Source organism: Callithrix jacchus, chromosome 3 (assembly GCF_049354715.1).
Source record: "Callithrix jacchus isolate 240 chromosome 3, calJac240_pri, whole genome shotgun sequence".
Classification (NCBI taxonomy): Eukaryota; Metazoa; Chordata; class Mammalia; order Primates; family Cebidae; genus Callithrix; species Callithrix jacchus.
In genome coordinates this window covers 21,834,555-21,853,011 of record NC_133504.1, presented here as the reverse complement: position 1 = coordinate 21,853,011, position 18,457 = coordinate 21,834,555, and the positions used below count along the sequence as shown (strand labels likewise).

The window sequence follows — 18,457 nt, the reverse complement described above, 5'->3', positions numbered from 1 at the left end:
GTAAGGCTGGTTCAACATACGCAAATGTATAAATGTAATCCATCATATAAACAGAATCAAAGACAAAAACCACATGATCATCTCAACAGATGCAGAGGAGGCCTTCAACAAAATTCAACAGCTCTTTATGCTAAAAGCTCTTAATAAACTAGGTATTGTTGGACCATATCTCAAAATAATAAGAGCTATTTATGACAAACCCACAGCCAGCATCATACTGAATGGGAAAAACTGGAAGCATTCCCTTTGAAAACTGGCACAAGACAAGGATGCCCTCTCTCACCACTCCTATTCAACATACTATTGGAAGTTCTGGCTAGGGCCATCAGACAAGAGAAAGAAATAAAGGGTATTCGAATAGGAAAAGAGGAAGTCAAATTGTCTCTGTTTGCAGATGACATGACTATATATTTAGAAAACCCCATTGTCTCAGCCCAAAATCTCCTTAAGCTGATAAGCAATTTCAGCAGTCTCAGGATATAAAATCGATCTGCAAAAATCGCAAGCGTTCCTCTATACCAAAAATAAATAGACAAACAGTCAAATCATGAGCAAACTCCCATTCACAATCACTACAAAGGGAATAAAATACCTTGGAATACAACTAACAAGGGATGTGAAGGACCTCTTCAAGGAGAACTACAAACCACTGCTCCAGGAAATGAGAGAACACAAACAAATGAAAAAACATTCCATGCTCATAGTTAGGAACAATCAATTTCATGAAAATGGTCATACTGCCCAAAGTAATTTATATATTCAATGCTATCCCCATCAAGCTACCAATGACTTTCTTCACAGAATTGGAAAAAACCACTTTAAACTTCATATGGATCCAAGAAAGAGCTCACATAGCCAAGGCAATCCTAAGCCAAAAACAAAACAAACAAAGAAACAAAAAGCTGGAGGCATCATGCTACCTGACTTCAAACTATATTACAAGGCTACTGTAATCAAAACAGCATGGTACTGGTACCAAAACAGAGATATAGACCAATGGAACAGAACAGAGGCCTCCGAAAGAAGGCCATACAACTACAACCATCTGATCTTTGACAAACCTGACAAAAACAAGCAATGAGGAAAGAATTTTCTATTTAATATATGGTGTTCAGAAAACTGGCTAGCCATATGCAGAAAGCTGAAACTGGACCCCTTCCTTACACCTTATATAAAAATTAACTCCAGATGGATTAAAGATTTAAACATGAGGCCTAACACCATAAAAACATCAGAAGAAAACCTAGGCAATACCATTCAGGACATAGGCACAGGCAAGCATTTCATGACTAAAACACCAAAAGCAATGGCAACAAAAGCCAAAACAGACAAACAGGATCTAATTAAACTTAACAGATTATGTACAGCAAAAGAAACTATCAATAGAGTGAACTGACAACCAATGAAATGGGAAAAATTTTTGCAATATATCCATCTGACAAAGGGCTAATATCCAGAATTTATGGAGAACTTAAACAAATTTACAAGAAAACAAACAATCCCATCAAACAATAGGCAATGGATATGAACAGACACTTCCAGCCAACAAACATAGGAAAAAAAGCTCATCATCACAGGTCATTAGAGAAATGTAAATCAAAACCACAAGGAGATACCACCTCATGCCAGTTAGAATAATGATCATTAAAAAATCAGGAGACATGCTAGAGAGGATGTGGAAAAACAGGAATGCTTTTACACTGCTGGTGGGATTGTAAATTAATTCAACCATTGTGGAAGACAGTGTGGTGACTCCTCAAAAATTGATCTAGAAACAGAAATACCATTTGACCCAGCAATCCCATTACTGGGTATATACCCAAAAGATTATAAATCATTCTATTATAGAGACACATGCATGCGTAAGTTTATTGCGGCATTGTTCATAATAGCAAAGATCTGGAACCAATCCAAATGCCCATCAATGATAGACTGGATAAAGAAAATGTGGCACATATATACCATGGAATACTATGCAGCCATAAAAAAGGATGAGCTCATATCCTTTGTAGGGACATGGATGAAACTGGAAACCATCATTCTCAGAAAATGACACCAGCACAGAAAACCAAACACCACAGGTTCTCACTTATAAGTGGTGGTGTTGAAAAATAATGATACACAGACACAGGGAGGGGAATATCACACTCTGGAGCCAGGGGGGTGGGGGGCTAGGGGAGGAATAGCATTAAGATGACAGGGCAATGGATGCAGCAAACCACCACCATGGCATGTATATACCTATGTAAGAAACCTGCATGATCTGCACATGTACCCCAGAACTTAAAGTATAATAAATAAATTTACAAAAAAGGAAAATACACAATAAATTGTAGTTTAACCATATTTTAAAAAGTAACTAAAATAGTAGAATTGGACTGTTTGTAATACAAAGAAGGATAAATGCCTTAGGTGCCCCATTTGCCCTCATGAGATTATTACACACTGTATACCTGTATCGAAATATCTCACATACCAATAAATATATACACCTACTATGTACCCACAACAGTTAATAATAAAACATTAAGAAAAAGGAGAAACTGACAGAGAGGAAAGACAAAGAAGACCCAAAATACACAAAGTGGAAATTCCCGAAGACTGAAGAAAGAGAACAGAATATTGGAAGTAGGTATGGTGGCACATACCTATAATCCCAGCACTCTGGGAGGCTGAGGCAGGAGGATCACTAAAGGCCAGGAGTTCAAGACCAGCCTGGGAAACATAGCAAGACACCACTGCTGTTAAAAAAAAATAAGAGAGAAAGAGAGGAAAGAAAGAATGAAAGAAAGAGAGAAGGAAAGAGGGGAGGGATGGATGAGAAATGAAGGAGAGAAAGAAAAAGAGAAAGAGAAAAAGAGAGAGAGTGGGAGGGAGAGAGGGAGGAAGAAAACTGTAATTCAAGGGTACTTTCCTAAAATTGAGAGGAGGAAAAAAGACTCCTAAAACTGAGAGGAACAAAAAAGATGGGAAGCTACATATTAAAAAGACACACTATGATGAGGAAAACTACAATATTGATGAAAGAACAATAGATATTTCAAACTTGTGGACAGAAAGCTTCAATATCATTAAGATGTCAGTTTTTTTCGAACTTGATCTTTGGGTTTAACATAATCCCAACCAACCCAGGAAGCTCTTTTGTGGATACAGACATACTAACTCTAGTTTATACGGATATCCAAAAGACTGAGAATAGCCAATACATAACTGAAGGAGAACAAAGTGGGAGGACTGACACTGTCTGACTTCAAGAAATACTATAAAGCTATAGTAATAAGGATATTGTGCTATTGGAAAAAGAACAGGCAAAAAGTGCAATGAATAGAGGGTTAAGAAATGGCTCCATACAAATATAGTCAACTGATCTTTGGCAAAGAAAATTCATCAAAAAAGGAATAGTTTTTACAATAAGTGGTGCTAAAATACTGTATGTCTACTTATGAAAAAAACGTATCTAGGGAGTTAGCCGAAACTGCACCATTGCACTACAGCCTCAGCCACAAGAGCAAAACTCCATCTCAAAAAAATAGAAAAGAAAAAAACGTGAGCACTGGGCGCTGTGGCCCACGCCTGTAATCCCAGTACTTTGGGAGGCGGAGGTGGGTGGATCACAAGGTCAGGAGTTCAAGACCATCCTGGCTAACACAGTGAAATGCCCGTCTCTACTAAAAATACAAAAAAAATTGGGCCGGGCGCGGTGGCTCATGCCTGTAATCCTAACACTTTGGGAGGCCAAGGTGGGTGGATCACCTGAGGTCAGGAGTTGAAGACCAGCCTGGCCATCAGGGTGAAACCTCATCTTATAAAAGAAAAAGGTTTTAAAAAGTACAGGTGGAGGAACTCAAGACGGCGCTCTGAGAACATCCCAGGATTGAAGCTCTCGGTTAATCCACGGAGAGGTGAGTCAGAGCTGCATTTTCAGACAGATCTTTGTTGCCCACAGAACGGGGAAATTCCCAAGTATAAAGGAGACGCGGGACACCAGGCAGAGGCTCTGCCTGGAGAAGCTGGCAGCCGGGGTGGTGGCGGCCGGCCCTACCCAGCAATCCCCACAGGGCGCGCTTTTCCGGGTGCCCTGTTGAAACGGCAACCTGAGACTTGAGAGGCTGAACTCGAGACTGAAAGAAACTTGGGCAGTGGGCCAGCCCAGGGGATTGCAGGGACACAGCGTTTGGGATAGCGCAGTGGGACAGACAAAACGGCAATTCCAAATGCTTGCCGTGGAGATGGTCCCTGAGACGCTCCGTGGCGGAGGGGCGTCCACCATTACCGAGGCAACCCGCCCCGACTGAGACACACGCCCACTGCTGACGCAGCCTGCAGTTGCCGAGGCAATGCGCCCCTACTGAGATACACGCCCACTGCTGACGCAGCCTGCCATTGCCGAGGCAACCCGCTACAACAGAGAGACTCCGCTGCAGGGCGTGGCCCGAGGCAGAGACCGCAGCAGAAGAGCAAGAGCCTGCAGCAACAGGATGAACCTCACAACAGCAGGGCGGAGCCTCGGCAGGCAAATAGTGATTAGACTGCCTGCTAGCTGGGCAGGACACCTCAACAGACATCCAAAAACAAAGCCCCATCCCCCACAAGACAGAGCATTTGAGAAAAAAAGGAGTTTTTTAATGAGATTCTGTTGCAGCAGAATCAAAATAACAGCCTAACAGCCCTGAATGAACAACATAGCTCACAGCTCAGCAATTGAGCTCCTATAAAGTACAGACTGTCTCCTCAAGCAGCTCCCTGACCCCTCTATATCCAAAAGACTGACATTTGGCAGGCATCATCCTGGGACAAAGATAGCAGAAAAAGAAACTGGTAGCATCCCTCACTGTTCCGCAGCTGCTATAGGTGCACCCCAGACAAGCAGGGCCTGCAGTGGACCTCAGCGGTCGTACAGCGAAGGGGCTAGACTGATAGAAGGAAAACCAAGTAACAGAAATACTTCATCACCAACAATCTGGGTGTCCACTAAGAGACCCAATCGAAAAGTCAGCAACTACGCAGACGACAAGTGGATAAATCCACAAAGATGGGAAGAAACCAGTGCAAAAAGGAGGAAAACACCCGAAACCAGAACACCTCGCCTCCTAGAAAGGACCAAAACTCCTCACCAGCAAGGGAACAAAGCTGGACGGAGAATGACTGGGATGAATTGACGGAATTAGACTTTAGAAGGTGGATAATGAAAAACTTTTGTGAGCTAAAAGAACATGTATTAAATCAATGCAAAGAAACTAAGAACCTTGAAAAAAAGATATGAAAAAAGATTTGAGGAAATGATAACAAGAACGGATAACTTAATGAATGACTAATATGAATGACTTAAAGGAGCTGAAAAACACAATATGAGAACTTCGCAAAGCATGCACAAGTTTCAATAGCCGAATTGACCAAGCAGAAGAAAGAATATCTAAGTCGAAGATCAACTCAATGAAATAAAAAGAGAAACCAAGATCAGAGAAAAAAGCACAAAAAGGAATGAACAAAGTCTCCAAGAAATGTGGGACTATGTGAAAAGACCTAACCTATGTTTGATAGGTGTACCAGAAGGGGACGAAGAGAATGAATCCAAGCTGGAAAATACTCTTCAGGACATCATCCAGGAAAATTTCCCCCTGGGACCTAGCAAGACAGGTCAACACTCAAATGCAGGAAATACAGAGACCACCACAAAGATATTCCACAAGAAGAGCAACCCCAAGGCACATAATCGTCAGATTCAACAAGGTTGAAATGAAGGAGAAAATATTAAGGGCAGCCAGAGAGAAAGGTCAAGTCACCCACAAAGGGAAGCCCATCAGACTCACAGCAGATCTCTCGGCAGAAACACTACAAGCCAGAAGAGAGTGGGGGCCAATATTCAACATTCTTAAAGAAAAGAACTTTCAACCCAGAATTTCATATCCAGCCAAACTGAGCTTCAGAAGTGAAGGAAAAATAAAATCCTTTGCGAACAAGGAAGTACTCAGAGATTTTGTCACCACCAGGACTGCTTTACAAGAGCTCCTAAAAGAGGCACTACACATAGAAAGGAATAACCAGTACCAGCCATTCCAAAATCACACTAAATGCTAAAGAGCATCAACATAATGAAGAATCTACAACAACTAACGGGCAAAACGGCCACTTAGCATCAAAATGGCAGTATCAAATTCACACATAACAATATTAACCCTAAATGTAAATGAACTAAATGCACCAATCAAAAGACACTGACTGGCAAATTGGATAAAAAGCCAAAACCCATCAGTGTGCTGTATTCAGGAAACCCATCTCACATGCAAGGATACACAAAGACTCAAAATAAAGGGATGCAGGAAGATTTACCAAGCAAATGGAGAGCAAAAAAAATCAGGAGTTGCAATTCTCATCTCTGATAAAATAGACTTTAAAGCAACAAAGATCAAAAGAGACAAAGAAGGTCATTACATAATGGTAAAAGGATCGATATAACAAGAAGAGCAAACAATCCTAAACATATATGGACCCAATACAGGAGCACCCAGATACATAAGGCAAGTTCTTAATGACTTACAAAGAGACTTAGACTCCCACACAATAATAGTGGGAGACTTTAACACTCCACTGTCAATATTAGACAGATCAACCAGACAGAAAATTAACAAGGATATCCAGGGCTTGAACTCAGACCTGGAGCAAGCAAACCTGATAGACATTTACAGAACTCTCCACCCCAAATCCACAGAATATACATTCTTCTCAGCACCACATCACACCTACTCTAAAATTGACCACATAATTGGAAGTAAAGCACTGCTCAGCAAATGCAAAACAACTGAAATCATAACAAACAGTCTCTCAGACCATAGTGCAATCAAGTTAGAACTCAGAATACAGAAACCAACCCAGAACCACACAGCTTCATGGAAACTGAACAACTGGCTCTTGAATGTTAACTGGGTAAACAATGAAATGAAGGCAGAAATAAAGAAGTTCTTTGAAACCAATGAGAATGAAGACACAACATGCCGGAATCTCTGGGACACATTTAAAGCAGTCTCTAGAAAAAAGTATATAGCAGTAAGTGCCCATATGAGGAGAATGGAGAGATCCAAAATTGACACCCTATCGTCAAAATTGAAAGAGCTAGAGGAACAGGATAAAAAAAACTCAAAACCCAGCAGAAGACAAGAAATAACTAACATCAGAGCTGAACTGAAGGAGATTGAGACACGAAAAACCCTTCAAAAAGTCAGTAAATCCAAGAGCTGGTTTTTTGAAAAGATCAACAAAATAGACAGACCACTAGCCAGATTGATTAAAAAGAAAAGAGAGAACAACCAAATAGATGCAATAAAAAATGATAAAGGGGAAATCACCACAGATTCCACAGAAATTCAAACAATCATCAGAGAATATTACAAACAACTCTATGCACATAAACTAGTAAACCTGGAAGAAATGGATAAATTCCTGGACTCCTGTGTCCTCCCAAGCCTAAACCAGGAGGAAGCTGAAACTATGAATAGACCAATAACAAGGTCAGAAGTCGAGGCAGCAATTAAGAGCCTACCACACAAAAAAAGCCCAGGTCCAGACAGGTTCACAGCCGAATTCTACCAGACACACAAAGAGGAGCTGGTACCATTTCTTCTGAAACTATTCCAAATAATCCAAAAAGAAGGAATCCTTGCCAAGTCATTCTATGAGACCAATATCATCCTGATACCAAAACCCGGCAGAGACCGAACAAGAAAAGAAAACTTCCGGCCAATATCCATGATGAACATAGATGCAAAAATCTTCAATAAAATATTGGCAAGCCGATTGCAACAGCAAATCAAAAAACTTATTCATCATGATCAAGTAGGATTCATCCCGGGGATGCAAGGCTGGTTCAACATACGCAAGTCTATAAACATAATTCACCACATAAACAGAACCGAAAACAAAAACCACATGATTATCTCAATTGATGCAGAGAAGGCATTTGACAAAATTCAACAGCCCTTTATGCTAAAAACCCTCAATAATCTCGGTATCGATGGAACGTATCTCAAAATAATAAAAGCTATTTATGACAAACCAACAGCCAATATCATATGAATGGGCAAAAACTGGAAGCATTTCCTTTGAAATCCGGCACTAGACAAGGATGCCCTCTCTCACCACTCCTATTCAATATAGTACTGGAAGTTCTAGCCAGAGCAATCAGGCAAGAAAAAGAAATAAAGGGTATTCAAATAGGAAAGGTGGAAGCCAAATTGTCTCTATTTGCAGACGACATGATAGTATACCTAGAAGACCCCATCCCCTCAGCCCAAAAACTCCTGAAACTGATAAGCAACTTCAGCAAAGTCTCAGGATATAAAATCAATGTGCAAAAATCACAAGCATTCGTCTACACCAATAACAGACTTAAAGAGAGCCAAATCAAGAACAAACTGCCATTCACAATTGCTACAAAAAGAATAAAATACCTTGGAATACAACTCACAAGGAACGTAAGGGACCTCTTCAAGGAGAACTACAAACCACTGCTCAATGAAATCAGAGAGGACACAAACAGATGGAGAAACATTCCATGTTCATGGTTAGGAAGAATTAATATTGTGAAAATGGCTATACTGCCCAAAGTAATTTACAGAATCAACGCTATCCCCATCAAGCTACCCTTGACTTTCTTCACAGAACTGGAAAAAACCACCATGAACTTCATATGGAACCAAAAGAGAGCCTGCATAGCCAAATCAATTCTAAGCAAAAAGAACACAGTGGGGGGCATCACACTACCGGATTTCAAACTATACTACAAGGCTACAGTAATCAAAACAGCATGGTACTGGTACCAAAACAGAGATATAGACCAATGGGACAAAACAGAGGCACCGGAGGCAACACAACATATCTACAACTATACAATCTTTGATAAACCTGACAAAAACAAGCAATGGGGAAAGGATTCCCTATTTAACAAATGGTGTTGGGAAAACTGGCTAGCCATGTGCAGAAAACAGAAACTGGACCCCTTCCTGACACCTTACACTAAAATTAACTCCAGAATGGATTAAAGACTTAAACATAAGACCTAGCACGATAAAAACCCTAGAAGGAAATCTAGGCAAAACTATCTAGGACATAGGAGTAGGCAAGGACTTCATGAACAAAACACCAGAAGCATTGGCAACAAAAGCCAAAATAGATAAATGGGACCTAATGAAACTACACAGCTTCTGCATGGCAAAAGAAACAGTCACTAGAGTGAATCGGCAACCAACAGAATGGGAAAAAATGTTTGCAGTTTACCCATCTGACAAAGGGCTGATATCCAGAATTTACAAAGAACTCAAACAGATTTACAGGAAAAAAACAAACAAGCCCATTCAAAAGTGGGCAAAGGATATGAACAGACACTTTACAAAAGAAGACATATATGAGGCCAACAATCATCTGAAAAAATGCTCATCGTCACTGGTCATCAGAGAGATGCAAATCAAAACCACATTGAGATACCATCTCACGCCAGTTAGAATGGCGATCATTAAAAAATCTGGAGACAACAGATGCTGGAGAGGATGTGGAGAAAAAGGAACACTTTTACAGTGTTGGTGGGAGTGTAAATTAGTTCAACCATTGTGGAAGACAGTGTGGCGAGTCCTCAAGGACCTAGAAATAGAAATTCTATTTGACCCAGCAATCCCATTACTGGGTATATACCCAAAGGACTATAAATCGTTCTACTATAAGGACACATGCACACGAATGTTCATTGCAGCACTGTTTACAATAGCAAAGACCTGGAATCAACCCAAATGCCCATTGATGATAGACTGGATTGGGAAAATGTGGCACATGTACACCATGGAATATTATGCAGCAATCAGAAATGATGAGTTCGTGTCGTTTGTAGGGACATGGATTAATCTGGAGAACATCATTCTCAGCAAACTGACAAAAGAACAGAAAATGAAACACCGCATATTCTCACTCATAGGCGGGTGATGAAAAATGAGAATACATGGACACAGAAAGGGAAGTACTAAACACTGGGGTCTACTGGGGGGAAAAGGGGAGGGCCAGTGGGAGGGGGAGGTGGGGAGGGATAGCCTGGGGAGAAATGCCAAATGTGGGTGAAGGGGAGAAAGCAAACAAAACACACTGCCATGTGTGTACCTATGCAACTGTATTGCATGCTCTGCACATGTACCCCAAAACCTAAAATGCAATTAAAAAAAAAAAAAAAAACAACGTATCTAGGCACAGACCTTATAACTCTTCAAAAATTTACTCCAAATAAATCATACAACTAAGTATAAAATGCAAAACTAGGCTGGGTGCAGTGGCTCACGCCTGTAATCCCTCACTTTGGGAGGCAGAGGTGGATGGTTCACTTGAGCTCAGGAGTTTGAGACCGGCCTAGGCAACATGGTGAAATCCCATCTCTACAAAAAATACAAAAATTAGCCAGGTACGGTGATGCACATCTGTGGTCCCAGCTACTTGTGGGGCTGAGGTGGCAGGATAGTATGAGCCCAGGAGGTTGAGGCCGCAGCAAGCCATGTTTGTGCCACTGTACTCCAGCTTGGGTGACAAATTGAGATTCTGTCTCAAAAAAAAAAAAAAAAAAAAGCAAAAGTATATAAAATATAACTCCTAGAATATAACATCGGAAAAATCTAGGTGACCCTGAGTTTGAAAGTGACTTTTTAGATAAAATACCAAAGGCATGATCCATTAAAAAAAAAAAAAGAATAAGCAGGACTTCATTAAAATTTAAAAACTGCTTTGTAAAAGCCAATGGTCCCAGCCTAGGCAAACCCTGTCTTTACTAAAAATACAAAAATTAGCCAGGTATGGTGGTGCACACCTGCAGTACCAGCTACTCAGGACGTTGAGGTGAAAGGATCACCTGAGCCCAGGGAGGTTTAGGCTACAGTGAGCCATGGTTTCGCCACTGCACTCTAGCCTGGGCAACATCTCAAAAAAAAAAAAAAAAAAAAAAAAAGACAATGTCAAGAGAACATGAAGACAAGCCACAGGAGAAAAGAGAGGTTGACTATCTCTAATCCAAAATGCTCCAAAATATGAACCTTTTTGAATACTGTCATGATGCTCAAAGGAACGTTCATTGGGGCATTTTAGAGTTTGGATTTTTTGGATTAGAGATGCTCAACTTGTATATGCAAATAGTCTAAAATCTGGAAAAAAAAAAAAAAAACCCAATCCAAACACTTCTGATACCAAGCATTTCAGATAAGGGATACTCAATCTGTATTTGTAAAAGACATATTTGATAAACGACTGTTAACCAAAATATACAAAGAATTCTTAAACTTGACAATAAGAAAATAAATTACCCAATTTAAAAATGGGGGAAAGATCTCAACAGACAACTCACTAAGGTGTACAGGTGGCAAAGCAGCATATAGTCAGAAGCACCGAAAAGAGGTTCACCATCACATGTCATTAGGAGACTACAAAGAAAAACACCAAGATACTACTGCACACCAATTAAAATAACCAAAATCCAAAACACCGACAACACCAAATGCTGGAGAGGAGAGTAACAGGAACTCTGATTCATCCACTGCAAAATGGTACAGACACGTTGGGAGATTGGTGGTTTCTTATAAAACTAAACATACTCTTAGTATACAATCCAGCAACTGTATTCCTCTGTATTCACCCAAATGAACTGAAAACTTACGTCCATGCTAACACTTGCTCATGGATGTTTTTATCATCTTTATCCATAAATGCTATGACTTGGAAGCAATCACGGTGTCTTTCAGTACATTTGAAACTGGATAAACTATGGCGCATCCATACAATGGAGTATTCTGCGCTAAAAAGTAATGAGCTACTGAGACACAACACAATTACAGAGGAACCTTAAGTGTATATGACTAAGTGAAACCATCCAATCTGAAAAGAGCGCATACGGTATGAGTCCAGCTAGATGCCATTCTGGAAAAGGCAACACTCTGGAGATAGTAAAATAATCAGTGGTTGCCAGGGTTTGGAAGAAAGAGAGGGATAAATAAGCAGAGCACAAGGGATTCTTGGGGCAGCAAATTATTCTGCAATAATGGTGGTTACATGGCATTATACATTTGTCAAAACCCAAGGAAATTAAAGCACCAAGAGTGAATTTTAATGTAAAATACGCACTTTGATTATAATGATGTGTCAATATTGGTTCACTGATTAAAACAAATGTACCTCTCTGGTGGTTGGGGAGGCTGTGTGTGCATGGGGGAGGGCGTATACAGGAACTCTGTACTTTTCACTCAACTTTGCTATGTGTATGAGTCCTTTTCCATGCTGCTGAGAAAGACATACCTGGGACAGGGCAATATATAATAAAAGAAAGACGTATAACGGAACTCACAGTTCCACATGGCAGGGGAGGCCTCACAATCATGGCAGAAGGCAAGGAGAAACAAGTCGCATCTTACATGGATGGTGGCAGGCAAAAACAGTAAGAGCTTGTGCAGAGAAACTGCTGTTTTTTAAAAACCATCAGATCTCATGAGACCCATTCACTATCATGAGAATAGCATGGAAAAGACCAGTCCCCAAGATTCAGGCATCTCTCACAACATGCGGAATTACTGGAGCTACCAGATGAGATTTGGGTGAAGGTACAGAGCCAATTCGTATCACTATGAATCCAAAGCTGCTCTAAAAAAGGTCTATTTTTTTTTTTAAAAGACACACTATGTATTGTACTAGAAAAACAAACTCAATGCCGAAAAATATTTTAAGAAAATGATTGGACTTGAAGTAAAAAGAAAGATATACTTTGAGCATCCTAGCAAAAAGACCAAATCACTTTTAAGGTAAGGAAATTAAAACTGCCATCAGACTTTCTGCAGCAATGCTTTATGCCAGAATATAATTAAATTATGTTAAAGACAAGGAAGAAAAAGTAAGCCAAGGATTTTATATGTAGCCAAAATGACCTTCACAAATAAAGTCAAAAGACAAAATTTATGAAAATGGAAAACCTCTGAGTTCACACAAGCCTTTCCTAGGACTCTATCACAAAAAAAGTTTCAGGCAATCAGAATGAGTAGACACTGACATAGGATTGGAAGACTAAAATAAAGAACACCAAGGACCTTTTATGTCTCATTTAATACAAAATAAGCCTTGATAGTAGTGTTTCCATTCTACAAGGAGGAACTGAATGGCAAAGTCAGAGGAACTTACCCACGGTTGCTGAGCAAGTAATGGAGCTAGGATTGGAACCCAAGCCCATTCTCTTTCCACAACATGAAGCCACCTTCACATACACATGAGTTAAACCTTTGTCTTTGCATATACTGGAATAACATATTGCCTAGAATCTCATTCTCTCCCTTATCTAAATAATGAGTTATTTGAAAAAAAAAAAATCTTTGATATACCTCAAAAATGGCTCTTTCTCTGTGGCTTTCCCTTACCCCAAAGGGCTATATGTATAATCATTAATAAAAAAGCCACCTCATCTGTGGCCCCAAATTCGCTTATTCTCTTGTGGCTTTCCCTTACCTAAAAGAGTCATATGCATTATCATTAATAAAGCCATATAGTACTGATAAAGTAAATCCACCTCATCTGTGGCCCCAGAGCATTTCAGTACAACATCTGTAGCACAGATTTTGCCACATATGATTTCCATGATGGACAAATCTGTCATTTCTTTGGCTTAAAATCCCAATACAGAGCATATTCTTCTCAGTAAATGTATTTTGGAGAAAAAGAAGAGGGCAGATAACAAGTCTGGGATATCTTTTTTGACTATACAAGACAAAGTTAATTACTTAAATATCTCTGCATTAATTCTGAACTTTGTAGGTACTTTTTATTCTTGTCCTTTTCATGCAATGCTATTATTTATTTTCATTTTTGTCTGTCCTCTGAGAGCAAGAATGATTTTTTTTTTCTTTTGAGACTAAGTCTCACTCTGTTGCCAGGATGGCAGGCAGTGGTGTGATCTTGGCTCACTGCAACCTCTGCCTCCTGGATTCAAATGATTCTCCTGCCCCAGCCTCCCGAGTAGCTGGAACTATAAGGCTTGCGCCACCATGCCCAGTGAATTTTTGTATTTTCAGTAGAGATGGGGTTTCACCATGTTGGCCAGGATGATCTTGATCTCTTGACCTTGTGATCCACCTGCCTCAACCTCTCAGAGTTCTGGGATTACAGGTGTGAGCCACCAAGCCTAGCAAGAATATTTTTTCCTTTGTAGCTTATCATCTAACATATTATAGTGAACACAACTAAGAAGTGTTCATTAAATAGTTGGTGAATGAATAAAGACAAATCATAAAATAACTTCTCAGTTCCAATTCTGTGCAGATGGATTATGATGAATATGAAGAGTGAAAGTACCACATTTATGGCTTAACTATGACTGTACACCAAACTGCATATATTTAAGCAATAAAACTTTACATTAAAAAATCAGAATCTGATATTTTAAAAGTAATAGTGTTAATGGACAAAGGCGTATTATACAACTTTTAGAGTACAAAAAATCTGAAATATTTTTCTCATTTTTTCCAGAGTTTTGCACTTCATGGTAAATTATCTTTATTATTTTTAAAAATGTTAGAGTCTGAACTCATTTGTTTTAGAGTCTGAAGGCATTTTTATCTTGATTAAAGCCTGGAACATTTTGAAAACAGGCTCAGAGCAAGTTACTAGTAATTTTTTTTTTTTTTGAGACAGAGTCTCAGTGGCAAAATCTCAGCTCACTGGAACTTCTACCTCCTGGGATCAAGCGATTCTCTTGCCTCAGTCTCCTGAGTAGTTGGGACTACAGACACGTGCCACCACACCTGGCGAATTTTTTATTTTTAGTAGAGATGGGATTTCACCATGTTGGCCAGACTGGTATTGAACTCCTGACCTCAGGTGACCGCCTGCCTTGACCTCCCAACGTGCTAGGATTAGAGGAGTTAGCCACTGCACCCAGCCATTACTAGTATTTTTAATTAGTATTTGGCATTCAACTGCACAATTTCCTTATAGGAGAGTATGAACAAATTAATTACAAACACATTTTTTGTCATTTTTGCAAACAGATGATTATATGTATTTCTCAATTCAAATTGTTTTCTACATTTAATATTAAAGAAAATAACAGAATTATTAGCAGCCTACTTTTGCTACCTCAGTAACATGTGCTTAGGTTCATTTCACTGGCTTAATTCTCAGCACCTGGCTAATTCCATTATTGAACATATCAGTAGTGTCATTGCCTAGGTTATTTTTCCACCAGCTCTGGATATGAGTTTCACTAGAGGCTTTTTAAGGGGAGACAGAGAAAAAAAGTGAGAGAGATAAAGAAGGAAAGAGCACAAAAGTGGCACACATTCCTGCCTAGACAAAACTTCTAAAAAGAGGAAAAGTACATTCCACTTCCTCATCATTTAAACAAGCTGTTTAATCTGAAAATTCCTGTTTTTTACATAGACCCTCTGTTTGATGCATAGCTGTATTACCAAAACCCACAAAACTCATGGATCAGCAATATTTCCTCCTGCCCCATGACAACTCTCCTTCCCCAGTCCTATAATTCATAATGTCTGTGACACCTACTGCAATACCTTTCAGTCAATCTAGTTCTTGAATCCATATCAAAACACACACAATTCATCTCAATGCATTTCTCCTATATCTGTTTTCACGTAAAACATCATTCTGACCTTTTTTTTTTTTAATTTTTCTTTTTCTTTTCTTCTTTGGCATTAGTAGCAGAGCTACATTCTGACTTTTCTAACTTCACCCAATACACTTCCTTTTCTTTTTAGATCCCATCCACGTATGTCAGTTCAAAACTCAAGACTATCATTTTGACAATCCCCCTAGAAAATACCATCATTCTCAAACTAATTAAAACATTATTATAACAAAAAGACAAAAATAACACAAAATGAAAACATCTTAAAACACATGATTAGATTTTTAATATTACTTCTAGTATAGAAAAACTACTAGTTTCTCCTTACCACTTCTAATAGTTGTGGTTTCCAAAAGTTCTGTCTGAAGTTGTAGTTCAGCTTCTCCAAGTATCTTTAGAACAGAATCTGTCGGACTTCTCCCCCAGGCTCTTCTTGGAGATCCACTAGGATCTAATTTAATAACTTCTCCCAGGGTGTTTCCTATAAGAAAAAGATACAAAGAAACAATTTTCAGTAACAGTATAATAATACTGCATGGTAAGGCAGACTTTGGGTCCTTTATGCGATTGAGTGCTTCATGAGAAAAAAAGGTTATACTGCAAAGACTTTCGGGGAAAGAATGATGAATAATGGCAAGAACAGAAGCAAATGAAACTAGCAATAAAAATATATCTATAATTGCCTTTTAGAGTATGAATTAAATTCTAGTTTTGGGGAATATAAAAATAGGAAAAAACCATAACTTAATACAGGTTGAATATCCCTTATCTGAAATGCTTGGGACCAGAAGTGTTTTGAATTTCAAATTTTTTTCGGACTTTGAAATATGTGCATATACATAATGAGATATCTTGTTGGGACTGAAGTCTAAACATGAAATTCATTTATGTTTGTTTTTTAAGAGATACAGTCTCACTATGTTGCCCAGGCTTGTCTTGGACTCCTGCGCTCAAGTGATCATCCCACCTTGGCTTCCCAAAGTGCTGGGATTATAGGTGTGAATCACCAATCCTAGCCTCATTTGTTTTACATCCATCTTATACACATAGACTGGAGGGAATTTTATATAATATACACAGAACCATCAGAAAGCAGTAGTGTCACTGTCCTAGCCACCCATGTGCGCCCTCAGTGGTTGTTTGGCATCACCATCATTCCTGACTGAGTTTACACGCTAATAAGCAATCATTTTCTTACACTTGTTCACACAAAAATATCTCATAGTTAAAAAAAAAAGACATACCATTACAGTGAAAAAACGTGCTGAAGATAACTAAGCAGCACAGTATTATCACCAGAATACCTTGGAACTGCTAAACAACAGCAGGCTTTTAGTCTCAACCCACAAACCTGGACTTCGATGAAAAAGTTACTCTACACTGCCTTTCATTTTATCGGCAAAAAGAAGTACTGGAAGCAGTTGAGGGATCAGAATGGGATCAGAAGGGATGAGAAGGTATTCTATCAGATAGCTTTTTTAAATGGCTGGGAGGGTCTTTTTGCCCTTGGGGATGCTGAATAAAGCATGCGTTGTGCACCTGCACTTTGATTTTGATACATCGCATGGGGTCAGATGTGGATTTTCTGTTTACAGTGTCACACTAGTACTCGAAAGTTTCAGATTTTAGAACATTTTGGATTTCAGACTTTGGATTAGGAATGCTCAACCTGTATTATGTTTCTATAAAATCTTTATTTGAAAAGACTAAGATAAGTCAATAACAATTGGGGAGAATATAAGAATAGAAGAAACAGAAATGAATATTTCATTTCTATACATTTCAAAGAAAAAAACAGAAAACAAATCTTAAACACACATATGGATTAAAAAGCAGAGAAAAGTATTTCTAAGAAAATTTGTCCTACTTTATTTATCATAGGTAGGCAAATACTTCCCTTTTTGACAATAACAACTTGGGGTAAACGATTTTAATAAAATGTATCAAAGCAAAATATAAAAAGTTGTACACTAAGGTTTGAGTCTTTAGAACATTTGGTAACAATATGTGAAGTATATAGGTACCTAGATATACACAGGATATACTATTACATATTATGAGGCATAAGGTATATAGACATTCAATGGTAACCTAATACATATTGATACAGTTAATGTACCACTTTCATGAAAGAACATGCAAATTAGCAGATAATAATCAGTTTCATACAGTCAAAATGATTACCAATAGGACTTTCAAAGGATGGTTAAAACAGAGTAGAGAACCCAGAAATAGACCCATAACTCACAATCAATTGATGTTTGACAAATGTTCCAAAGCAATTCAAAGGGGGAAAACTCTCTAACAAACACAACTGGGATAACTAAATGTCTATAAGAAAACAAAACAAAACAAAACAAAACACGCCAGAATTTAACCCCTTCAATGCAGGGAGGGAAAACCCAGGTGGAGTCAACAGTCTTTCTCAGCTGAGGAGGCAGAACTGGGAGTCTAGGGAGGCCAAAGTGGCTAGTGTTTGCAAGGTAAGAGTACTGAAAAGTAATAAGCTACACCGACAGAGAACTCAGGAAAATTGTAAAAAGCCCCTTTGAGTCTTTACCTGAGTACTGAACAGCATATCAGTACATAATGTATAAAGAAATTACTGTAGTTTAGAGAAAAGGCCACTCAAAAGAAGTAGAGGTAACAATTGTTCAAGTTCACACAGCGCCAGAAAGAGTACCTATTCCTATCAGCCAAAAAAGATTGATTCATAATTCACAAGGCACAAGGCAGATTTAGAAATGTTGTTGGTGCAGAAAAGGTAAAAGATTAGCCATATGCTAATGCATAGTAATACTAATACACATTAATAATATA

The 18,457-nt window shown here is 38.8% G+C and overlaps 1 protein-coding gene across 25 annotated transcripts in view; it reads right to left on the bottom strand.

Annotated features, from left to right (window-relative positions):
* Nucleotides 1-18,457, bottom strand: part of NEK1 (NIMA related kinase 1) — a 257,207-nt gene that overhangs the window by 81,544 nt on the left and 157,206 nt on the right. For all 25 annotated transcript variants that reach the window (XM_078366260.1, XM_078366264.1, XM_078366266.1 and 22 more), the window contains one exon: nucleotides 15,966-16,118. In XM_078366260.1, the coding sequence (XP_078222386.1) occupies nucleotides 15,966-16,118 (153 nt within the window). The remainder of the gene's footprint in view (nucleotides 1-15,965; nucleotides 16,119-18,457) is intronic.